At 38.2% G+C, this 26,249-nt stretch overlaps 1 protein-coding gene across 4 annotated transcripts in view; it reads right to left on the reverse strand.

The window, feature by feature from the left end:
- Positions 1-567: 567 nt before the first annotated feature.
- UBE3B (ubiquitin protein ligase E3B) overlaps positions 568-26,249 on the reverse strand; it is a 34,751-nt gene continuing 9,069 nt past the window's right edge. For all 4 annotated transcript variants that reach the window (XM_060786132.2, XM_060786130.2, XM_060786131.2 and 1 more), the window contains 22 exons: positions 25,639-25,743; positions 24,047-24,143; positions 22,922-23,090; positions 22,729-22,834; positions 22,198-22,318; positions 21,942-22,119; positions 20,896-21,065; positions 19,411-19,578; positions 18,396-18,567; positions 16,977-17,095; positions 16,746-16,860; positions 16,099-16,198; positions 14,382-14,501; positions 12,360-12,536; positions 11,441-11,551; positions 7,182-7,319; positions 3,709-3,774; positions 3,547-3,605; positions 2,517-2,699; positions 1,595-1,706; positions 1,412-1,504; positions 568-795 (listed from right to left, as the gene is read on the reverse strand). In XM_060786132.2, coding sequence (XP_060642115.2) covers positions 604-795; positions 1,412-1,504; positions 1,595-1,706; positions 2,517-2,699; positions 3,547-3,605; positions 3,709-3,774; positions 7,182-7,319; positions 11,441-11,551; positions 12,360-12,536; positions 14,382-14,501; positions 16,099-16,198; positions 16,746-16,860; positions 16,977-17,095; positions 18,396-18,567; positions 19,411-19,578; positions 20,896-21,065; positions 21,942-22,119; positions 22,198-22,318; positions 22,729-22,834; positions 22,922-23,090; positions 24,047-24,143; positions 25,639-25,743 — 2,871 coding nt within the window. In that variant the 3' untranslated portion in view covers positions 568-603. The remainder of the gene's footprint in view (positions 796-1,411; positions 1,505-1,594; positions 1,707-2,516; positions 2,700-3,546; positions 3,606-3,708; positions 3,775-7,181; positions 7,320-11,440; positions 11,552-12,359; positions 12,537-14,381; positions 14,502-16,098; positions 16,199-16,745; positions 16,861-16,976; positions 17,096-18,395; positions 18,568-19,410; positions 19,579-20,895; positions 21,066-21,941; positions 22,120-22,197; positions 22,319-22,728; positions 22,835-22,921; positions 23,091-24,046; positions 24,144-25,638; positions 25,744-26,249) is intronic.

Here is a 26,249-nt window from a genome sequence, read left to right on the forward strand (position 1 = left end):
TTTCTAAGAGCCAGCATTATCCATAGATTCCTCCTAGGTCATGTGGCCAGCATGACTGCATGGAGCGCCATTACCTTCCCGCAGGAGCGGTACCTGTTGATCTCACATTTTCAAAGTGCTAGGTTGGCAGAAGCTGGGGCTAACAGCAGGAACTCACCCAGCTCCCCGGATTCAAACCACCAACCTTTCAGTCAGCAAGTTCTGCAGCTCAGCAGTTTAATCCGCTGCACCACCAGGGGCTCCAATAATATAATAATAATATATAATAATATAAATTCGGAGTAGCCAGGTATTAGCGCCCTTCCTGCCTACCTTATAATTATAAATAGTAATAATATAAAATAATAATATAGTATTATTAAAATAATAATAAATAAACCAATAATACGGGTATTACCGTCCTTCCTCTCTACCTTAGAATTATAAATAGGAATAAAATAATAACAATATAATATAAATAATAGTAAATATCCTTTTGGAGTAGCTAGATATTACTGCCCTTCTTGCCTACCTACACGGCACAGCCTTTCCCCACTGTTATTTCCCAAAGGAAAGATGGCATAGGCATAGGCTGTGCAGGCTGTGTTTAATGCGCGAGTGGCATCAGGAGAGCTCGAAGCCGGTGTTCATGGTGAGGGCGTAGCGCAGCTTCTCTCGGAGGAGGGCCTTCTTGGCATAGTTGGGCAGCTTGAGCAGGTTGAAGCAGGTGGAGGAGGTGGGCAGGCGGCCCCCTGGCTCCCGCTTTCGGATCGCAAAGAAGCCCCGCAAAACGCTCCCCAGTGTGTCCCCCGTGTCCTGTATCACACAATGTAAGAGCACCTCCATCAATATAATAATAATATTAATAATAAAAATAAATAAATATAGTAATAATAAAATAATATAATAACAAATATAAAAAAGACATAATATAAATATAAATATATAATATAGTAACAAGGAAAATAATAGTTAATATAATATAATAAAAATCAATATAATTATATAATAATGAAAATATATTAAATATTGTAAATATTTATTATATGATATAATAATATAATATATGTAATATTAAGATATCATGGTAATAATAGAAATATAAATAAATATAATAATAAATATTATCAATATTTATTTCATGATATAAATAATATATGTAATAATTGTAATAATGGAAATATAGATAATATAATCAATATAAATATAACATTATAATATAAATAATCTAAACATGTAATAAAAATATAATAATATATAATAAAAATAAAATAAACATATTATTATATTTATTCATACCCTGCTTTATCTCCCCATAATTCATAACAATAAATGTAATAAATATTTATTATATAATAATGAAATATATGTAACCTATATTAATATAATAAATAATATACTAATAAATATATTATTCATAATAATAACCTACCTGATCATCTGAAACTTCAACACAGCGGATGGAGAAAGGGGGCTTGAGGTAGGCAAATCCCAGGAGCGGTGGACGGGAGCAGCTGGTCACAAACTGGGAATACGAAGGAAATGGTGTCGATTTTATATATGGGTAGGAGCCCAACGAAAACCTTCCAGGCAGATGGCCATCTCCTCCACTCACCTTGAGAAACATGGCTCTTTCATCGGGAGAGAAGTCATTGGCCAGGATGTCCCACAACCACAGGATGACCCGGTGGCTCCCGTGGAAGCCCCCATAGTAGACTGTGTGCTTCCTGAAATAATAATAAAAACAATATATTTTATATTTTATTTATTATTATTATGTATCCTCTCAGAGACCAATGTCGAGTAAGAAATAAATATTATTATTGAGCAATAATGTCAAGTTAGATATATGTATTGTTACACAACAATGTTCATTTTTATTGTTTTATTATTGTTTTACTTATTTCATTTATTTATTTGCTATTTATTTTATTATATTATATTTTAATTCTATTCTATTTTTATATCATTTAAAAATTTATTTATTTTTTCAATTTATTATCATTTTTATTATGATTTCTATTGTTATTAGAATTATAATAATTATTTTCATTATTATTATTATAATCATTTAATCATTACAATTGTTATCAATATTTTCCATTATTTCTAATTATTATTATCCTTATCCCTCCTTCCCATTCCCATTTCACACTTAAGGCCCCCAAGGTCGATGTCTGTGTTGTTATATTATTATAATTATAATGATTATTTTCATTATTATTATTATTATTATTATTATTATCATCCTTATCCCTCCTTATGCTTCCCATTCTCATTCCTCACTTGAGGTCCCCAAGGTCAATCTTCGTGGTGTTGTTGTTCTACTACTACTACTACTATTATTATTATTATTATTATTATTATTATTTTCATTATTATTTTCATTATTATTATAATCCTTACCCTCCTTCTGCTTCCCAATCCAATTGCTCACTCGATGCCCTAGAGGTCGATCTGCGCTTGGTCATATTATAATTATCATTATTCTTTTCATCCTCCTCCTCCTCATCCCCATCATCATTCTCTGCACTCACTTGAGGTCCTCGAGGTCGATCTGTGCATTGTCTCCGGAGATGAGACGCTGGAGCTCAGGAGCAGAGAAGACGCGGATCCAGTCAGGGCGGATGATGGAGCGGAAGCCCCCAATGAAGGCGGATGCCTGGCTCTTGATCTGCGTGTGCATCCGGAAGTGTGCCATCAGGTGGATGTAGCTGATCCTGCAACAGGAAGGGAGCAAACAGGAAGTGAGTGGAAGGACCAGGAGACAGGCCTTCCTGTCTCCCAAAGGGGACTTCCTGTCTCCAAAGGAGGACTTCTTCACCAAACCTGAGAAGGGAGGAAGTAGCTCTACGTTCTCCAAATCTGAAAGGAAGTCTTCCTTTGGAAACAGGAAGTGAGGATGAAGTGAGACTTCCTGTTTCACAAAGAAGGCCTTCCTCTTCGAACTGGAGAGCTCAGAGCTATGTCCACCCTTCTCCACTCTGAGAGAAAGGCCTCCTTTGAAAACAGGAAGTCCCGCCTCCTCCTTCCCTCTTCCTGTTTCTATATCTGACCCCTAGAAGACCTACTTGCTCCCTTCTCCAGCTTGGAGAGGAAGGATTCCTTTCAAAACAGGAAGTAAGAAGGAGGCAGGACCTTCTGCTTTCCTTCAGAACTGGAGAAGGGAGGAAGTAGAACTTCTAAGGAACATATATGGAAACAGGAAGTGAGGAATTGGAGGTGGAACTTCCTGTTTCCAACAGGAGGCATTCTTCTCCAAGCAGGTGAAGTAGCTCTGAGCTCTCCGAATCTGAAAGGACGTCCTCCTTTGGAAACAGGAAATCCCACCCCCTCACTTCTTGTTTCCAAATCAAGTCCTTACTCTCCAAGCTGCAGAAGAGCGGAAGTAAGCCTTCTAGGAGTTGTATAGGGACACAAGAAATAAAGAGGAATTGGAGGTGGGACTTCCTGTTTCCAAAGGAGGACGTCCTTTCAGATTCGGAGAAAGTAGATCTCCTAGGGGTTGTATTCAGAAACAGTAAGCGAGGAGGAATTGGAGGTGGGACTTCCTATTTCCAAACTTACTTGTTCTCGTTCGTAACGGGGATGGTCTTCCCACCTGGAATGAGTTCGTGGCAAACGAGCTAACAGAAGGAAGTAGAGAAGAATTAATGTGATGTTGCATAGATTTAAATGCATATAATAATTATAATTAATGTATATAATAACAAATATAAATAATAATACCTGACCCATGACATCTTCATCATAAGAGAGCGTCAGGCCCAAGTCGCTGACATCACCGTCATAACGCTAAAAAAGGAGAAAGAAGAGAATAACATAGGTATGGAGTTGATCCTTTCTATCCATATGCTGCCCCCTCATGGCTGCCTCTGAGCATTACATCCACATAATAATAATAATAATAATAATAATAATAATTATTATTATTATTATTATTATTATTATTATTTTCCAGGGCAACTCACTGTCACCACTGCTGTTCATTATTGCACTGATCCCACTGTCAGTAATTCTACAGAAAACAAACCTAGGCTACCAAATAACAAGAAATTCACCAAAAAGCTCTCACTTGCTGTACATGGATGACCTAAAGCTTTATGGAAAATCAGAAGCTGAAATCGAATCTTCAGCACTGACATCAGTATGGAGTTCGGCCTAGACAAATGTGCCACAGTGGCATTAAAGAAAGGGAAAATTACACACAGCGAGGGCATATGGACAAACCATAAAGTGCAATCAGCCTGAAGCCTATAAATATCTGGGCATACTACAAGTGGACAATATCAAGCATGGGCATGTGAAAAATGTGGTCAGCAAAGAATATATCCAAAGAGTCAGAAAGGTTTTGAAGAGCAAATTAAATGGCAGAAATACGATCAAGGCTCTCAACCCCTGGGCCATCCCCGTCATTAGATACACTGCTGGGATTGTGAAGTGGACACAAGCAGAGCTGGATGATCTGGACAGAAAAACAAGGAAACTGATGACAGCCCACTACTCATTACACCCGCGTAGAGATGTCATCGACAGACTTGACCTGCCCAGAAAATCAGGAGGCAGAGAGAGGGCTTCTGCAAGTGAAACAAACGGTAGAAGAAGAGAAACACACACTGGCAGATTATGTGAAAGGCAGTCAAGAACCAACAGTGAGGGAAGTCAATAGTAGTCAACTGCTTCAAGTGCCAGAGACAAAGAGTGAAAACACAATCCAAAGCAGAAGAGAAAACTGGCAAAAGAAGGCTCTCCATGGACAGTTTCAAGCAAAAATGGAGAGCCAAATTGACAAAGAAAAAACATGGCTGTGGCTCACAAATGGAACTCTGAAAAAGGAGACGACGGAGGGCCTGATTCTGGCAGCCCAAGAACAAGCCGTTTGAACCAATGCCACCAAAGCCAGAATTGAAAAGTCGATAACAGATCCCAAGTGTAGACTCTGCAAGGAAGCAGATGAAACAATAGACCACATCCTCATGTGCTGCAAGAACATTGCGCAGACAGACTACAAGCAGAGGCACAACGTTGTTCAGATGATTAATTGGAACTTGTGCCACAAAGACCATCTACCTGCGACAAAGAACTGGTGGGATCACAAGCCGGAAAAAGTTACAGAGAATGAACACGCCAAACTCCCCTGGGACTTCTGGATTCAGACAGACAAAGTTTTGGAGCATAATACTCATGACCTCACAATCGTGTTAAAAAAAAAGTATGGATCGTTGATGTCGCAATCCCAGGTGACAGCAGGATTGTAGAGAAACAACTGGAAAAGCTGGCACAATATGAGGATTTAAAGATCAAACTGCAAAGACTCTGGCACAAGCCAGTCAAGGTGGTCCCAGTGGTGATCGGCACACTGGGTGCAGTGCCTAAAGACCTTGGCCTGCACTTAAACAAAATAGGCGCTGATAAAATTATCATCTGCCAGCTGCAAAAGGCCACCTTACTGGGATCTGCACGCATTATTCACCAATACTTCACACAGTCCTAGACACTTGGGAAGTGTCTGACGTGTGATCCAATGCAACAGCCAGCAGAGTGTCTGCTGTGGACTCATCTTGTTATGTTTCAAATAATAATAACTGGAAAAGCTGACACGATACGAGGATTTAAAGATCAAACTGCAAAGACTCTGGCACAAGCCAATCAAGGTAGTCCCAGTGGTGATTGGCACACTGGATACAGTGCCTAAAGACCTTGGCATGCACTTAAACACAATCGGCGCTGACAAGATTACCATCTACCAGCTGCAGAAGGCCACCTAATTGGGATCTGCATGCATTATTCGCCAATACATCACACAGTCCTAGACACTTGGGTAATGTCCGATGTGTGATCCAATACAACAGCCAGCAGAGTGTCTGCTGTGGACTCATCTTGTTGTGTTTCAAATAATAATAATAGTAACGCACAACTATAGAACTATCTCTATCCTGCCCCCTTGTGGAATGTGTCTAGCACTGCATCCATCTATATAAATAACATAACTCAAAAACCACTGGACGAATTGACACCAAATTTGGACGCAATATACCTATCAGGCCAAGTGACCATCACTCATAAAAATACTGAAAAACATAGCAGAAGAGACTTAAAAAGTCAAAAAACAAAAATTACATTACAACGCATGCGCAAAACATATATATACACATATACACAAATAAACACATACACAAAAACACATATACACAGATGGGGCCACAGCAATGCGTGGCAGGGGACAGCTAGTATAATAATAATAATAATAATAATAATAATAATAATAATAATAATAATAATAAATAAGGCCCCCTGGTGGTGTAGCAGGTTAAACCACTGAGCTGCTGCTAACTGAAAGGCTGTTCAAATCTGGAAAGCAGAGTGAGCTCCTGTTGCTAGCCCCAGTTTCTGTCAACCTAGCAGTTTGAAAACATGGAAATACAAGTAGATCAATAGGTACCACTCTGGTAGGAAGGTAACGGTGCACCAAGCGCCATTACCTTCCCACCAAGGCAGTACTTATTGATCTATTCACATTTGCATGTTTTCAGAGTGCTAGGTTGGCAGAAGCTAGGGCTAACAGCAGGAGCTCACCTCGCTCCCTGAATCCGAACCGCCAACCTTTTGGTCAGCAAGTTCAGCAGTTTAACCCGCTGCACCACCAGGGTTCCCCTAACAACAACAATAATCATTATAATAATGTTATTTCATAACAATAATAATGAAAGTATAAATAAAAGAATAAATATAATAAATATAATAATCCTAATATACGAAATATAATAACATTAATAATAAATATTATTAAAGCAGGAGGAAAGTTCTGAGAGTGCCTTGGACTGCGAGAAGATCCAACCAGTCCATCCTCCAGGAAATAAAGCCCGACTGCTCATTGGAGGAAAGGATACTAGAGACAAAGTTGAAGTACTTTGGCCACATCATGAGGAGACTTTGCCTAGAGAAGACAATTATGCTGGGGAAAGTGGAAAGCAAAAGGAATAGGGGCCGACCAAGGGCAAGATGGATGGGTGGCATCCTTGAAGTGACTGGACTGACCTTGAAGGAGCTGGGGGTGGTGACGGCCGACAGGGAGCTCTGGCGTGGGCTGGTCCATGAGGTCACGAAGAGTCGGAGACGACTGAACGAATGAACAACAACATTATTAAAGCAATGATGATATAATAAATAATAACAAATATAACTAATAATAATAATGGCACCTTGATGGAGGTGAGGTTTTTGTAGAATTCTGAATCCAGGGAAGGGAGTTCATCGACTGAGCTGTAGAAGAGGCTGTGATGGTGGCCAAGCAGCTGGCTGAGGAAGAAGGAGGCAAAAGGCACGTCCACCACGATCCCCTGACCAGAAATAGAATGGTATGGTATATATCATTGTATTATATTCATTATTTTATTATTTTATCGTTATATTATAATAATACTAGCTTGGGTACACAGCAGGACCCGGGTTATTTGAAAAAGGGTTTTAGGTAGTATCATTTAGTTAATCAGTAACACTAGTTATTAACAAAAAGCGAGTCTTTGATTTTGTTGTTTATGAATGCTCCCATTAGAAAATACATAACAATGTGTGTGAACTACAGTTTCCAGAATCGTGTGTAAATCCTCCCCAAACCAGACCTGTATGCACAGATAGCCATGTTGGGTCTGTGTTTGGTCCAAATCCAACATTGGCTGGGTTTATGACAGGTACTGTAATGTAATATAGCTGAGTCATGCACTGCTAATGGGCTTCTATTGGAAATGCTGAGTCATGCATTAACTGTATATAGAACTTCATTTGGGGAATGTGTTCTGGCCTGGTCCAGGTGATTGTGAATGATGTAATCTTGGGTCTGGGTTGAGTCAATGAGTTGGGAACCAATCGGTGATTGCTATGTGTAATTGTATAGAATTGTATATAAGGAAGTCATGTACAGTGTATATTTCTCCTTGTGGTGTGATGTTGTTCGTCGAAGGCTATATGTAATTAAAAGAACCTGTCTGCTAAGACAAGATACAACTGTATGCTGTGGTAAGTCTGTAATATCATCTAGACTGGGGAAAAGACAATGGTAAAACTGACAATGGCCGGGCATGTGCTCAAGTGTCTGTAAAAGGTTCCAGAGTGACTGCAGGCTGTGGGAGCAGTTGACTGAAAATACAGTACTGTGCAGGAAGAAGCTACTGGAAAGCACTGAAGTTGTGCAACTGATCTGCTGCTGAATTGTGAAATTAATCTCAACAGTTTACTACTCTCTGGATGCAGGTGAACTACAACTCCCAAAAAGAAGGTCAATTCCCACAAACCCCTGCAGTATGTTCAGCTAGTCATGGGGCTTCTCTGTGCCAAGTTTGATCCCGCTCCATTGTCGGTGGCGGTCATAGTATCTCTGGATGCAGGTGAACTACAACTCCCAGATTCTGAGGGTAATCGCCGCCCAAACTTCACTTGTATTCATAATTTGGCATGTTGGATCTGTGTGCCAAGTTTGGTCCAGATCCATTATTGAAGGGCTTCAGAGAGCTCCAGATGCAGGGCGAACTAAACTCCCACGCGGGTGGGTCATTCCTTCCCCAACCCCTCCAGTATGTTCTGTTGGCCATCAGGGTTCTGTGTGCCACTTGTGTTCCAAATCCACCGTTGGGGTCTTCAGAATGCTCTCTGGGTGCCAGGTGAACTATAACTCCCATGCAGGTGGGTCGGTCCCCCCACAAACACCTCTAGCATGTTGTGTTGGTCACCAGGGTTCTGTGTGCCATGTTTGGTCCAGATCCATAATTGGTGGGTTTCAGAGTGCTCTGGGTGCAGGGTAAACAACAACTCCCATGTGGATGGGTCGGTCCCCCCACAAACACCTCCAGTATGTTTTGTTGGTCATCAGGCATCTGATGACCAACAAAACCATCCCTGAAACCTGGTGAAATGATTCCTATCATTGGAATGTAGCCATTGAGGGCTATACCCTCTTTCACAGAAACTGAACAAAGGGGGAGAGGAGGGGGGGTAGCTAGCCTTATATGTCAAAAACAGTTATGTTGCAGAAGAGATGCAAGACTAAAATCCGGGAAACCAGCTTGAAAGTATCTGGATAAGAATCAAGGGAACTGGGACTGAAAAAGATCTCGTTGTGGGTGTCTACTACAGACCTCTGAGCCAGGATGAAGAATTCAACAAAGCCTTTTGGCAACGGTTGACCAAACAGGCACAAAGAAGAAACATACTAGTCATGGGCAATTTAAACTATCTCGACATTTGCTGGAAAATAAACTCGGCTGTAATGTTTCTCAGTTCCAACTTGTGTTGCTGTGGATCGGTCTTCTCTGAAAGAACACACAGATATGCACAAGGGCTGCAGATACCAATGTCTTTATTGTTCAGAATACAAGAGTCTCGCACTACTGCCTGTCTATATAGGCCTAGCTACAATATCATAAATCACTCAAGAGTCCTGACGCCTGGAGCTAGCCCCTTTCTTGGGGCAATTGACTTTTATGGCTGGTTCGTATGGCCTGTCCTCCCTTTTGGCCCATGGGGCCATGTACTCTATGTCAGAAAGGCGGATAGTTGGGTGGCATGAGATCGAGATCATGACATCAGTCAAGAGTACGAAGTCCAACAAAGTCCTCACTTGCCTTGCAGACAATTTTATGGTCCAGAAGGTAGAAGAGGCAACAAGGGGGTCAGCTACTCTTGATCTCATCCTAACAAACGCAGAGGACCTGATCAAAGTCAAAATGGTCGGATCCTTAGGGGCAAGTGACCATGTGGTCCTGCAGTTTGTGATACGAAGGAAGGCCAAAACTAAGACAAGTCATACACGCATTCTGGACTTTAGGAGAGCTGACTTCCGAAAAATGAAGGAAATACTGCGTGGCATTCTGTGGATGCTGATATTAAAGGAGAAGGGAGTTCAGGATTGATGGGAGTTTTTCAAGAGTGAAATACTCAAGGCGCAATTGCAAACAGCGCCAACAAAGAGAAAAAATAAGACAAGTGCAAAGAAGCCTGAATGGATGTCCAAAGAACTTCTAACTGTGCTAAGAAGTGGAAAAAAGGAGAAATCATCAAATAAGAATTCAAACAAATAACCAACTCCTGTAGGGAAAAGGTTCAAAAGGCTAAAGCGCAACATGAGCTCAGCCTTGCCAGTGACATTAAAAACAATCAAAAGGGCTTATTTGCTAACGCTGGTAGAAAAAGGAATAACAAGGAGGCGATAGGGCCTCTGCGAAGAGAAGATGGGGTAATGCTGACAGGGGATAGGGAAAAGGCAGGGCTACTTAATGTCTTCTTTGCCTCAGTCTTCTCATAAAAAGAAAGCCGTTCTCAACCCCAGCAAGAGGGATTAGAGAAAATCCAACCCCAAATAGGAAAACAACTGGTCCAGGAATACCTGGCTTATCTAAAAGAATTCACGTCCCCGGGGCCGGGTCGACTACATCCAAGAGTATTGAAGGAACTAGTGGAAATAATTTCAGAATCACTGGCAATCATCTTGGAGAGTTCTTGGACAAAGGGAGAAGTCCCAGCAGATTGGAGGAGGGCAAATGTGGTCCCTATCTTCAAGAAGGGAAAAAAGGACGACCCAAACCATTACCGTCCAGTCAGCTTTCCTTGGGTGGCGGACAGTATGGTGTTTGCGGAGGACACTGGCAGGGTTCTTGGACATGTTCATGGTGCTCACTATAACCTGCAATGTCCTTGGAAGGAGGGCCATTGGTGTTTCCTGGGTACTGTGGGTTATAGCTGTTTGTGGAGGTGGGAGGCTGTCAGTGTGAGTGGACACTTCTGCCACATACACACATACACTTTTATACATAGATGTTATACTTATTATTATATCATTATTACACCTTCCTGCTGCTCTCGGACTCCTGCTCTGCGATAACCCATAGTGCTGCCAAGTTCTGTGCAGCAGCGATTAACATTAGACAGTTGATGACTGACCCCACTAGGCAACTTCCTGCAGGGAATACAGCTAGAGTAATTTGTAATAACTGAAATGCTGTAAATGCTCCCCTCTCATCCCTCTTTAGAGCCTCCCAGTGGTTTGATATCTCCTATTAGCTGCCCCCTCTTTTAGACTCATACGTGCACTTTAAACTGTAAGTTTAGTTTGTTTTTTAATCTGTCTCTTTTATAACATGTTTTTAATCTGCTTTTTTATCTGACTTACTTGGGAACTGTGATTCCCTTCCTTGGGCACCTGTGCCCCATTCTATAGTGTGCTGGTCATAGACCATAATAAATCATTGATTGGCATTATATCATTATATTATTGTCATATTATATTTATTATTATATCATTATATCATTATTGTGATATTATTTTTATATCATGTTATTTTATATCATGTTATATCATTATATTTATTATATCATTATATATCCTTATACTTACTATATCATATTATTGTTGTTATTACGATCATATCAGTATATTATTATATTGTATTATTTTTTTATGATAGGTTACCTCGTAGACGGCCTTCCCGAGCATCTTCCCCACGAATTCAAAGAGCTGCAAGTAATTCTCGTGGATGTACGACGTCGGGGACGGGTAGAGCCTCTCATCACCACTGGTAGTCTGTGGGGAATAGTGATATAATAATAAATATAATGTAATGGTATGCAGATGATATAATAATTAAATTAATATAATATAGTAGTATGCTGATAATATGTTATAATGATATAATATACAAATATAATAATAAAAATAGTATAATATTATAGTATGATAATAATATGATATAATATAAAGGTATGATAATATAAAAATATAATATATGATAACAATATGAAGAAATAATAGATAATAAAAGATAATATAATAAACATAATATATAATAAAAGAATATAAGAATGCAATAAAATAATATACATAATGGTATGATAACAATATGATATAGAAATAATATAATATAATGGTATGAAAATTATATATTAATAAAATATTTAAAATAAATTTATTATATGATACTATATAATAAATATGTATATAACTATATAAAATAATATAATAAAAGCATTAATAATATAAATAATATAATACAGTAATTATAATAATATAATTAATGACAAAATAATAAAAATATTATATAGTAATGTAACAAAAATAAAATAATGGTATAATAAAACAATAGTATGATAATAAAATAATAAAAATAATATAACAATATAATAGTTGTGCTGTAAGAAAAATAATATACAATGATATAATGTTATGATCAATAATATAATATATAATGTCATAATAATATGGTATAATAAAATAATAAAAAGAATATATAATGATATAATATGATATAATATTATAAATAATCTAGTATAATGATATATGAAAACATTAATAATAATAATAATAATAATAATAATAATAATAGTAATAACACCTTGAAGAGGTTGAGTGCGGGGTCAAAGACCTTCTTGATGATCTCCTCTAGGAACTCCTTGAAAACGCCATCTTGGTCAATGCCGGCCTCGTCAACCCCAAGATCATTCACGAACTTGACCCGGATGACTCCCTTCATGGCGTTCTGTGATAACTGGCGCAGCTGCTCATAGCCATCCTAAATTATTGAGAGGCATTACACATATAGATATATCTCTGTATGACACCCCCTTATGGCCACATCTGGGCATTGCATCCATACAGAACTATAGCCATTATTATATTATACTAGTTTAGGGACCTAACGGTGCCCAGGTTATTTGAAAAAGGCATTGTTTGTTTTGCGGTGTTAGGTAATAATAATAATAATGATAATAATAAAAATAACAAATTTATTTTTATACCCTGCCACCATCTCCCCGAAGGGACTCAGGGCGGCTTACACGTGGGACCAAGCCCAGAGCAAACAACAGAGTTTACCAGCTAAAAACAGTTAAAAACATAATAACATATCATTATCTAATTAGACACTTTAAAACATCAGAGTAATATCAGTTCAGTAATTTGTAGCTCCATTTCTTAGAAATAAAGCCAGTCTTTGCTGGTGTTTTCTTTTATGAATGCACTCATTCGAAAATGCATAAGGATGTGGGTGAACTGCACTTCCCAAAATCATGTCTCATTCACCCCAAACCCTGCCAGTATTCAAAGCTGGCCATGTTGGGTTTGTCTGTCAAGTTTGGCTGGGTGCAGTGCTCTCTGGATAAGGGAGAACTACAACTCCCAGATTCCCAGGGCAATCACCTCCAAACCCCGCCTGTATGTACAGGCCAGAGCTCCCTATTGGCCGTGGCCACCCCCAGCTCCTTCAAGATCATCCAGCCTCTTCAAATATAACATCCATCCATCTTGCCCTTGGTCGGCCCCTCTACTTTTCCTTCCATTTCCCCCAGCATCATTCTCTTCTCCCAGCTTTCCTGTCTTCTCATGATGTTGCCAAAGTACTTCAACTTTGCTTCTACTATCCTTCCCACCAATGAGCAGTCGGGCTTTATTTCCTGGAGTATGGACTGGTTGGATCTTCTCGCAGTCCAAGGCACTCTCAGAATTTTCCTCCAACACCACAGTTCAAAACATCTCTCTTCCTTTGCTCAGCCTTCCTTATGGTCCAGATCTCACATCCATAAGTTACTACGGGGAATACTATTGCTTTAACTATGCAGATCTTTGTTGCCAGTGTGATATCTACTCTTCACTATTTTATTGAGCTTGGTCATTGATCTCCTCCCAAGAAGTAAATGTCTTCTGATTTCCTGGCTGCAGTCTGTGTCTGCAGTAATCTTTGCACCTAGAAATACAAACCCTGTCACTACCTCCATGTTTTCTCTCTCTATTTGCCAGTTATCGATCAGTCCAGTTGCCATATTGTTTTTTGGGTTTTTTTTATGTTCAACTGAAACCCAGCATTTGCACTTTCTTCTTTCACCTTGCTTATCGGGCTCCTCAACTCCGCCTCGTTTTTGGCCATCAAAGTGGTATCATCTGCATATCTAAGATCGTTAATGTTTCTTCCAGCAATTTTAACCTCAGCCTTGGATTCGTCAAGTCCCGCACAACACATGATGTGTTCTGCATACAAGTTGAATAGGTAGGGTGAGAGCAGACAGCCCTGCCGTATTCCTTTCCCAATCTTGAACCAGCCGGTTGTTCTGTGGTCAGTTCTTACTGTTGCTACTTGGTCGTTACACAGATTCCTGAGGGGGCAGACAAGGTGGCTTGGTATCCCCATACCACCAAAAACTTGCCACGGTTTGTTATGATCCACACAGTCAAAGGCTTTAGAATAGTCAATAGAACAGCAATAGATGTTTTTCTGAAAACATCTATTATATTATTATTATACATGTTATTATAAGCCGCCCTGAGTACCCCCCAGGGAGTTGAAAAGGGCGGGGTACAAATGCCTGAAATAATAAACAAATAATTAATTAATTATATGTTCTTATTTCTTCTGCCTACCGACCTCCAGCATGCGTGAGCGGCGAATGGTGATGTGGGTGACATGTGGGGAGGCAGAGCTGGTTTCAACCAATCCGAGTTTCTCCTTCTCCTTGGCAACCATGTTCCGGAAGAGGAGGACCCTCTGCAAGGGGAAAGGCCAGCTTAGGATAATATAATAATATATAATAATAATAATTAATATAGATATTTAATATAACTATATAATTAATATATAAGATATGTTATTATTTAACAATAATATATAATATATGATTCAATATAATAATATATAATGATATATAATTATAGATAACAATAATATATATAATATTTAATATAATGGTATTTATGGTCTTTGTCAATTAACTCAAGGACCTGGGAATAGACAAAGACTAACGGAGTAGAACGGACTTATGGACTCTGATATATGGACTCTGACATGAGATTGTTTTAGGTTTTAGGATTTTACTATGTATTGATGTTTTTAATTTAAGTGTTGAATTGTTATTTTTTGGATTACTTGTTATGTGATTGGGCATCTAATTGTGCCCTCCCTGTAAGCCGCCATGAGTCCCCCTCGGGGTGAGAAGGGCGGGGTATAAGTGAATGAAATAAAATAAATAAATAATTTAATATAACAACATATAAAATAATAATATGCATTATATAAAGATATATATAAATAATAATACATAATAGTAATATAACTTTTTTTTCGTGCCAGGAGTGGCTTGAGAAACTGCAAGTCACTTCTGGTGTGAGAGAATTGGCCATCTGCAAGGACATTGCCCAGGGGACGACCAGATGTTTGATGTTTTACCATCCTTGTGGAAGGCTTCTCTCATGTCCCCACATGGGAGCTGGAGCTGACAGAGGGAGCTCATCTGCTCTGTCCCCGGATTCGAACCGCTGACCTATCCAGTCAGCAGTCCTGCTGGCACAAGCGTTTAACCATTGTGCCACCGGGGGCTCCTATAATATACAATGATTTAATATAATAATAATCTACCATATATAATAATATATAACAATAACATATAATATAATTATATTTAATATGACAGTATATACTATTAATATATAATAATTAGCATTATATAAAGGTATTTAACTTAATAATAAATAATATTGTCATATAAAATATAATATATATGATTTAATATAATAATATATATGATTTGGAACAATAATATACAATAAAATTACAATAATATTTAATATGACATTTAATGTAAAATATTTAATATTATATAGTTATAGTAACATTGTAATATATTATATAATCATGTAATATCATATAATAATATCTAATATAATGATATATAATATACATATAATATAAAATATGATTTAATATAATATTAATATAAAATATACAAAGATATTTACGATATTATATAATGATATTACATATATTTCATATAACAATATAATAAATAATAATATATAAAATAGAAATATATGTAATATAACAATATGTAATAAAATATTATAATACTATATAATATTATTTAAAATAATAAAAATATATAATATGATATTTGACATAATACTTAATATTTTATGTATATTATATATATAATATCTATATTTTATTTTATTATATATAATATTTAGCATGATGATATTTAATATTTTATGCGTGTGTGTATATATATATATATATATATGTATATAAATAATATTTTATATAATATAATAATTTCTGAGTAAGGTGCAAGCATGCAAAGGAATCTCACATTCTTATGGGGTATGACGTGGGGGATGTACTGGAGGACCAGCTGGGCCCGCTTCCGGTCCTTCTCCAGCTCCTGGAACAGCAGGCAGGGCTTCAGGTCCCTAAGAGAATCATCATTATAATATTATAATAATTATTATATTTTCATAATATTAATATTAATAACATTGGAAATATTGATAATCATATTGAACAATATTCATCATAATAATCTTGATAATTATAATGAATAATATTAATATTATCAATATCATATATTATTATCATAATATATTTATTCTATATTATCACATATATTAATATTATATATTATAACATATTATAATATTGAAAATATTGACAATACATATATTATTATCAATATTATTATTATATGCAATAGATATATCTCTGATATTAATATTGAGAATATATATGATATATATAATGTTATCTATATTATCATCAATATTATCTTATACATTTTATCATTTAATATTAATATATTATAATGACAAAAATGTATATGATAATATTGATAATATATATATAATTATCATCAATATTATCCTTATATGTATATTATATATATTATCCATATAATAAAAATAATAATCGATAATATTGAAAAATAATATTGAGTAATATTGATAATAGTGGTGGCCCTACTTGCGCAGCCAATGGTCGTCCGGGGCGAAGCGTCGCCGGCAGTCGCGCTCATAGAGGACCATCAGCCACCCATGGACTGAATGGAAGAGTTCCAGGGTCTCCCCTTTGGCATTCTCTGCATAGGGAATAATAATAATAATAATAATAATGATAATAATAATAATAATAATAATAATAGTTATGTATGTATATTGGGTCAAGTCCCTGGCCTATGTATGTGAGTTCCTTTACCCACAATGCCGTCCCATATCATCTTGAAAACGAAGGAATTGAGGAAGGAGGAGATGGTGACCAGCTCTTCCAGCTTGAAGGAGACCTGTTCTTCGTACACCTCAATGTCGTCCAGGATCCTATAGAATATATATGAGTTTGAATTGGAGATACTGAACAAACCAGGGACTCATAGAAATTACTTAACAGCTTCCTTCCTTTCAGGTATTGAGTGCAAATACTTAATGAATCATGGACTCATGCAAATTACTCAATGGCTTCCTCTTGAGTTTGGATTGGAGATGATAAACGAATCAGAGACTTGTGCAAATAACTTAACAGCTTCCTGTTGTATTTGGATTGGACACTGAATGAATCAGGGACTTGTGCAAATTACTTAACACCTTCCTTTATGTTGAGTTTTGAGTGTAAATACTGAATGATTCAGGTGCTTGTGCAAATTATTTAATTATTTAATAGCCTGTCATGTTTGAATTGGAAATACTGCACTGGGACTTTGGCGCAGCTGGCTGGGTGTCAGCTGCATTAAGATCACTACTGACCAAAAGGTCATGAGTTCGAAGCTAGCCCAAGTCAGAGTGAGCTTCCAACCAAATTTGTGTAGCTTGTTGTTGACCTTTGAAGCTCGAAAGACAGTTATTATTATTACTCAATGGCTTCCTCTTGAGTTTGGATTATTATTATTATTATAACTTTATTTGTACCCCGCTAGCATCTCCCGAAGGACTCAATGTGGCTTACATAGGCCAAGGCCTCAAAACACAACACAACAATACAACACCTAAAGCAAATTAAAAACAGTTAAGCAGTATGCATCTATCAAGTAGGAAATTTAGGTACCACTTTGTGGGGAGGCTAATTGAACTAATTTACGAGGCCATAAAGATCAGCGAGCATGCGGGGAATGTGGAAGTACTTCATCAGTGTCGCATATGGACAGTGAAGCGACAGCTCCCCTGGTGGCCAGAAAAAGTTGGAATGTTAAATTGCCTCTGACTGTCTGTATGTGTTGTGTGTCTAAGGCATTGAATGTTTGCCTGTATATGTACATTTTGATCTGCCCTGAGTCACCTGCAGGGTGAGAAGGGCGGAATATAAATAGTGTAAATAAATAAATAAAATGAACGAATCAGGGACTCATGCAAATAATACCTTCCCATTGAGATTCAATTAGAGATACTAAACGAATCAGTTTAGTATCTCCTATCAGGGACTCCTACAAATTACTCAATAGCTTTCAGTCGAGCTTGGATTGGAGATACTGATTGAATCAGGTACTGGTGCAAACTATTCAATAGCTTCCTCTTGAGTTTGGATTGAAGATTATGAATGAATCAGGGACTTGTGCAAATAACAATAGCTTCCTGTCGAGTTTGGATTGGAAATACTGAACGAATCGGGGATCTGGTGGCGACCTACGTGATGAGGTGCCTTGAGCAGTCGCAGAAGAGGGTGAGCATGGCCAGTAGACGCTGGGACTCCTCCGTGTCATTGTTCAGGCACTCCAGGAAGAGCTTCAGGCCACCCTGAGGCCCCAGCTCACAGATGAAGGCCCACAGCTTTGGGAGCAGGTCATCCAAGTAGGTCAGGCCTAAGGACAACATCGCAAGCTGAATGTGAAATCAAAGCATCATAGTCAATTGAAAGTGAACTAAAAGTGAAACTAAATCATAGTATTGAACTGAGAGTGAAACCAAAGCATCGTGGTGAACCCAAATCCAAACCAAAGCATTGCAGTGAACTGAACAGGAAACTGAAGCCAAGCAACAAAACCAAAGCATCATGAACTGAAAGCATCGTAGTGAATCTAAATTCAAACCAAAGCATAGTGGTGATATGAAAGTAAAACCAAAGCATCGTAATGAACTGAATATGAAACTAAACAATAATAACGAACCCAAATACAAACCAAAGCACTGTACTGAAAGTGCAACCAAAGCATCATACTGAACGAAAAGTGAAACTAAACCATCATAGTAAACTTAGGTGAACTAAGAGTGAAACTAAACTATCGCTGTGAACCAAAAGTAAAATCAAAGCTTGGTAGTGATCCAAAAGTGTGACCAAACCATCATGGTAAACTGAATGTAAAACCAAATCATTATAGTCAACTGAAGGTGAACAATATTAGTGAAACTAAATCGTAGTACTGAATTGAATGAAAAACAAAAGGATCATAGTGAACAGAAAGTGAAATCAAAGCTTCATAGTGAAAGGAAAGTGAAATCAACGCAACATAGTCAACTGAAAGTGAAACCAAAGCAACATAGCAAAGTGAAGAAGCCTCAATTTAATAACAACAATAATAATAATAACACTTTATTTGTACCCCGCTACCATCTCCTCAAGGGACTCGATGCGGCTTACATGAGGCCGAGCCCAAACACAACAATACAATAATATAACAATAACAATAATAATGACGGGAACCAACCGGTCAGGATCTGCAGGCGGATCTGGGTCAGGGTGGTGAGGGCCATCTGGTAGAGGACACAGATGCTGCAGACCTTTTGGACTTCAGCCGAATCCACCCGTTTCCCGCCAACAGGCTTCAGGATGTGGCGGACGGAGGCCGACTTCTGGAAGGCCCTCTTGAAGAGGTCTATGGATGGGGAAAAGACATGGCTGCCCTATGCATCTCCCAGATCAATGTGAGTCTCCTGAGATGTCTCCCATCATCCTCCAACCAATATGGCCTCCATACACATTTCCCATCATCCCTTAACATGGGTCTCCAGAAAGTTTCCCATGATTCCCCAACCAATATGGTTGCCATATACATCTCCCATCATTCCTCAAGTCAACTTGGGTCTCCAGATGCATCTCCCATCAACCCTCAAGTCAACATGGGTCTCCTGAGATATCTCCCATGATCTCCCATCCAATACGGTTGCCATATACATCTCCCAACATCCCTCAAATGCATCTGGTTGGAAACAATAACCTTCCAAGCCTTCACTATCTGCTTGTTAATGTATATGTTTTCTAACCTGCATTGTATGTATATATAGATTTGCCAGTTTGGCTGACCTCTTTGGTATGGGAGAGGCTACAGACATGTGATTGCACTGAGCATGTTCAGACTCGACTCCATTTTGTTATCAGTATGCTTCTGGACTTCAATGTTAGAAGTTCACTTTAGACCTCAGATTTAGACCTCAATGTTAGAAGTCCACTTTAGACCTCACTGGAGGTGGATGTATGTATGCTTTTGGACTTCAGTGGAAGTAGATGTCATTTGCACTTATGCAGAAACTGTTTACTATATGTTTGCTTTGATAAGCAGTGAGTACAGTTATACAGTTTGGGCTTTCATAAAATGTATCCTTAAAGACTTTGGATTATTGATTAAGAATGATGCCCTGTGTTCTTAACAAAGAGAAACTGCATCCAATCTATAAATGTGCCTGTATGTTGAATTAATACAAGATGTTTGTGAGTAAACAAGATATGTTACTTTTCAAAGAAGACTGCTTTTGTTTCTGAGTGTATATTTTAAACTAAGAGGTTTCAAGGGAAAGTATATGTTTTGGGAAACTGCAATTTCAACTTCAAAGAAACATTTTCAAAACTCTGCTAGCTAAATACATGTTTTTGTGCAGTGGCATGTCTTTGTCCCTGGCAGTTCAAAGACATGGTTTATCAGCTGAACAGCTGAGTTACCTGTGTGCAATTACATGAATGCTTGTGAACATCAGTTTTTCAAAGGGTTGACTTCTAACAAGTTTCCTTGACTAGTAGTTTTCAAAAGGTGGTCTCCAGATATTCATGGAGATTCACATTTGCCAAAAGGATATGACATCATTTTTCTTTTCAAAAAGGTTATGAATGCCACTTTTTCAAAACATCTCCCATCATCCCTCATTCATGTAGGGGATTATGGAGGCTAGAGTCCACCTCTAATGGTTCTAATACTGACTTTTCATGGGGAGGCTGTTCTGCGGGGAAGCAGCCGGGGCTTGAGTTCGGGCACCATCTTGGTTTTCCTGGAGTTTCTTGCTGAGGACGTCACTGAAGAGGATGCGAATCAGATGGACACCCCACAGGTGCTGCAACTGCCTCGTTAGGAGGGGCATCGATTCATTCAATCTGAAGACAACAACAGCAGATGGAAAGAAAAGGAGGGAATCCGAGACTCATGCAAATTGCTTAACAGCTTCCTGTCAAGTTTGGATTGGAAACACAGAACGAATCTGGGAATCGTGCAAAGCACTTAACAGAAATATGTTTTATATATAGGCCATTTAACACATACACATACAGTATACAACCCACATTACAACCAAAGTCAAAATAAACAAGCTGTTAACAAGGGTTCAAGATCCTGATCTAGATCAAACATCTGTATCACCCCTACAATTTACACCAATCGACTCCAACAGCTTCCTGTTGAATTTGGATTAGAAACACTGAGTGAATCAGGAACTCATGCAAATTACTTAACAGCTTCATGTTGAGTTTGAAATGGAGATACTGAGCGAATCGGGGACTTGTGCAATTTACTTAGTAGCTTACTGTTTACTTTGGATTGGAGATACTGAACAAATCAAGGACTTGTGGAAATTACTTAACAACTACCTGTTGAGTTTGGATTGGAGACACTGAATGAATCAGGGACTCGTACAAATTACTTAATAGCTTTCTGTAGAGTTTGGATTGGAGATACTGAACAAATCAGGGATTTGTGCAAATTTCTTAATAGCTTTTTGTCGAGTTTGGATTGGAGATCCTGAATGAATCAGGGACGAACGAATCGGGGTCTTGTGCAAATTACTTAATAGCTTCTGTTGAGTTTGGATTGGAGATATTGAACAAATCACAGATTAACGAATTGGCAACTTGTGCAAATTACTTAATAACCCTGTTGAATTTGGAGTGCAGATACTGAACAAATCAGGGGCTTGTGCAAATCAGTTAGTAACCTCCCATCCAATGATGAATTAATTAAGGGCTTCCTCGTCTTACCCATAATCCACCGCCTGGGAGAACCAGCCCAGGACCGGGTGCCAATGGGTGAGGTTGGACTTCTTCTGGGAGACGTACTTCTGGCAATAGCACAGCATCCAGGTCAGGACCCGCACAAAGTGGGCCGCCTCCTCCTCCAGGACTCGGTCATTCAAAGAGGCCAGGTAGATTAGGTTGCCTGGCGGGAATTGAAGAATGTATAAGTTCATTCTGAAATGCAATGTAGTATTAATATATTATGTAAGAATAATAATACCCAGGAGACAGAGCGTGTGGCTTCCTTCCAAACAGACGCAGACATCTCTGCACTGCTCTTCACGGCTCAAGAAGAGGATGAATTTCCGCAGGAGGTCATGGGACTCAATGACCACCAGGCGCTGAAAGAGAGAAAGTGAAAAAATAATATTATTCATGTTGATATTATATTATATTTGATATTGTCGCCTACTGGTTGATGCAAGCAATGACATCCTATGTTGAATATATTGCATTATTATTATAATACTAGCTTGACTTTTATTATATATATATATATATATATATATATATATAATTTATTCCCCTTCCTAACTCTATATTATTATTATATTGTTTTTTATATTTTTAGAGCATAGACCAATATTATTATTAATATTATTATATTAAATATATATTATTTTTATTATTATTCCTATAGCCATATAGTGGTTAATGCAGGAAATATCTTTTTTTGAATTATTATTATTATTATTATTATTATTATTATTATTATATAATTCTTAATATTATGAGTAAAGGAGACACCCACCTCTGGGGTCAGGGTGGCGATGTGGGTGGCGATGGCCGGCACCGACAGGATGTGGATCAAGAAACAGCGAAGAAGGTTGTCTGAAAACTGGGCCGCCACCACTGGCCTATAGGAGGAGGACAATAAGGAGACGATGATAAGGGGACATACACCACTCGATCCCTCCCACCAGAGGTCCCTCGCTCCCTCTTACCGCAGGGCGAGGGAGAAGGCAGCGGTCAGGCTGCCCTTGGAGAAGGAGGGTCGGGAGCGGGCCAAACCACTGGTCAGCAGGATCTGCAGCACTGAGTAGAAGCCCTTCTGGTTGAGGTGGCCCATCACATTGGCGCAGATGTGGGACATGGCTGGGCGCAGGGCCTCCCCTGTGGAAGGAAAGGAAGTTAGATAGATAGTTAGATAGATGAATAGAAAAGATAGATGGATGGATGGAGGAATGAATAGATAGATAGATAGATGGATGGATGAGTGGATAGATGGATGGATGGATGAATAGATAGATAGATAGATAGATAGGGTGATGGATCTAAGAGAGGTCTACCTTCAGGTCCTGGAGGAACGAATAGATAGATAGATAGATAGATAGATAGATAGATAGATAGATAGATGAGTGGATAGATGGATGGATGGATAGATAGATAGATGGATGAGTGGATAGATGGATGGATGGATGGATGGATGGATAGATAGATAGGGTGATGGATCTAAGAGAGGTCTACCTTCAGGTCCTGATACACACATAGATAGAAGGATTAATAGAGAGATAGATAGATGAATTGATAGACTGATATATAAACTGATACGTAGATGGATTGATAGATTGATGAATAGATGGATAGATGAATGGATGGATAGTTAAATACAGTGATGGACCTAAGAGAAGCCTACCTTCAGGTCCTGATATATACATAGATGGAGAGATGGATCAATAGATAAATGAACAGAAGGATGGATAGATAGATGGAGAGATAGACAGACAGACACATAGTTGAATAGATAGATGAATAGACAGATAGTGATGGATTTAAAAGAGGCCTACTTTCAGGTCATGATACATATATAGATGGATCAATAGAAACAGATAGATGAATAGATAGATGAATATAAATAGAGAGATAGATAGATAGATAAATAAATGAATAGATACAAAGATAGCTAGGTATTGGGACGTGAAGGTAAGCTTCTCTTAGGTCAATCACATAGATATTTCTGGGTTCTCCAATGCAACTCTATGAAATCAACTACCTCCGAATTGAATTGGAGAACCTAGGAAATGCCTACAGAGGGCCTCTTTTCTTCAGAGATAAACAAACAAGATGACCTTTTCCACGCAGGATCTTCCAGGTCGCAGGGTCAGTAAAGGTCACCAGCATCGTGAGGTGGAGGTTGACCAGCTTGGAATCTTGCAAGATGTCTGGCTTTATTTTTGGAAGAAAATTATTATCATTAAATTATATTCTTATACATTATTTTTATTTTATTACATTCAATACTATTATATATGTGTGTGTGTGTGTGTATATATATATATATATGTATGTATATATGTGTGTGTGTGTGTATATATATATATATAATCTGTGTTATTATATTATATTATTTTATTAAATAAAATAAAGTAACGGCGCTCCAGGCAGTCATGCCAGCCACGTGACCTTGGAGGTGTCTACAGACAACACTGGCTCTTCGGCTTAGAAATGGAGATGCGTACCAACCCCCAGAGTTGGACATGACTGGACTTAATGTCTGGGGAAAACATTTACCTCTTATTTATTATTTAGTGTACTATAATAATTTATCAATTATAAATTGTCAGTGGGTTAAACCCTTGTGCCAGCAGGACTGCTGACCAATAGGTCAACAGTTCAAATCTGGGGAGAGTGGGTTGAGCTCTCCGTAAGCTCCAGCTCCTCATGCGGGGACATGAGAAAAGCCTCCCACAGGATGGTACAACATCTGGGCATCCCCTGGGTAACGTCCTTGCAGATGGCCAAATCTCTCATACCAGAAGCAACTTGCAATTTCTTAAGTTGCTCCTGACATATAATATAATAGACTATAACATATAATAATAATGTATAATATAATAATAAAATAAATATAATGTAAAACAAAAAAATAAAATAATACAACATATAAAATAATAATATAACATATTATAACTAGAGACAAAGTTGAAGTACTTTGCCCACATCATGAGGAGAAAGCAAAGCCTAGAGAAGACAATTATGCTGGGGAAAGTGGAAGGCAAAAGGAAGAGGGGCCGACCAAGGGCAAGGTGGATGGATGGCATCCTTGAAGTGACTGGACTGACCTTGAAGGAGCTGGGGGTGGTGATGGCCGACAGGGAGCGCTGGCGTGGGCTGGTCCATGAGGTCACGAATAGTCGGAGACGACTGAACGAATGAACATATAATATATAATACCATATAATAACATAATAAATTTAATATAATGGGCCATGTGGTGGCGCAGTGGGTTAAACCACTGAGCTGCTCAACTTGCTGACCAAAACATTGGTGGTTTGAATCCGGGGAGCGGTGTGAGCTCCCGTTGTTAGGCCCAGCTTCTGTCAACCTAGCAGTTTGAAAACATGCAAGTGTGAGTAGATCAATAAGTACTGCTTCTGCAGGAAGGTAACGGCCTTCCATGCAGTAATGCTGACCACGTGACTTTGGAGGTGTCTATGGACAACGCCGGCTCTTTGGCTTAGAAATGGAGATGAGCACCACCCCCAGACATGACTAGACTTAATGTAATGGGAAACCTTTACCTTTCAATATAATAAAATAAGATAATATAATAATTATAATATAACATAACATATAATAAAATAATATAAAAATGGAAGAAACTATAGTGTTGGTGGGAGGAAACCATAGAGAAGGCAGGCAGGAAATGGCAGAAAGGTACCTTGAGGATCTTCAGGAAGTTGCAGCAAAGCCACAGGACGTCCTTGAGCTGCTTGATCCAGAGGAGCGTCAGGTCCTTTGAGAGCGCCAAGGACACGTACCACACCTGCAATGACATCCTATTTTGAATTATATTACATTATTATATTACATTACATTGAATTATATTACATTATTACATTATATTATCATATTTTATATTTTACCATATTATATTATGCTATATTTCACTGTATCTTGTTATTATATCATATTATCACATCATATTTATTATTATTTTTTATTTACAGTATTTATATTCTGCTCTTCTCAACCCACAGGCATCTCAGAGTGGATTACAATGCACATATACATGGCAAACATTCAATGCCAATTAGACATACAATATCTGTAGACAGACACAATGGCAATTTAACATTCCAGCTTTCCGGCTTCATGAGGATTTGCTCAATTCCAGCCACATGGGGAGCTGCTGCTTCATTGTCCACTTGTGACACTGAGTCCTTTGATGGAGTACTCTCTCAGCACGCTGCTGGAAGGTTTTATGGCATTGTAAATTAGTTAAATTAGCCTAAATTTCCTACTGGACAGCTGCAACTGTCTTTCAGGCTG

Source organism: Anolis sagrei, chromosome X (genome assembly GCF_037176765.1).
Source record: "Anolis sagrei isolate rAnoSag1 chromosome X, rAnoSag1.mat, whole genome shotgun sequence".
NCBI lineage: Eukaryota > Metazoa > Chordata > Lepidosauria > Squamata > Dactyloidae > Anolis > Anolis sagrei.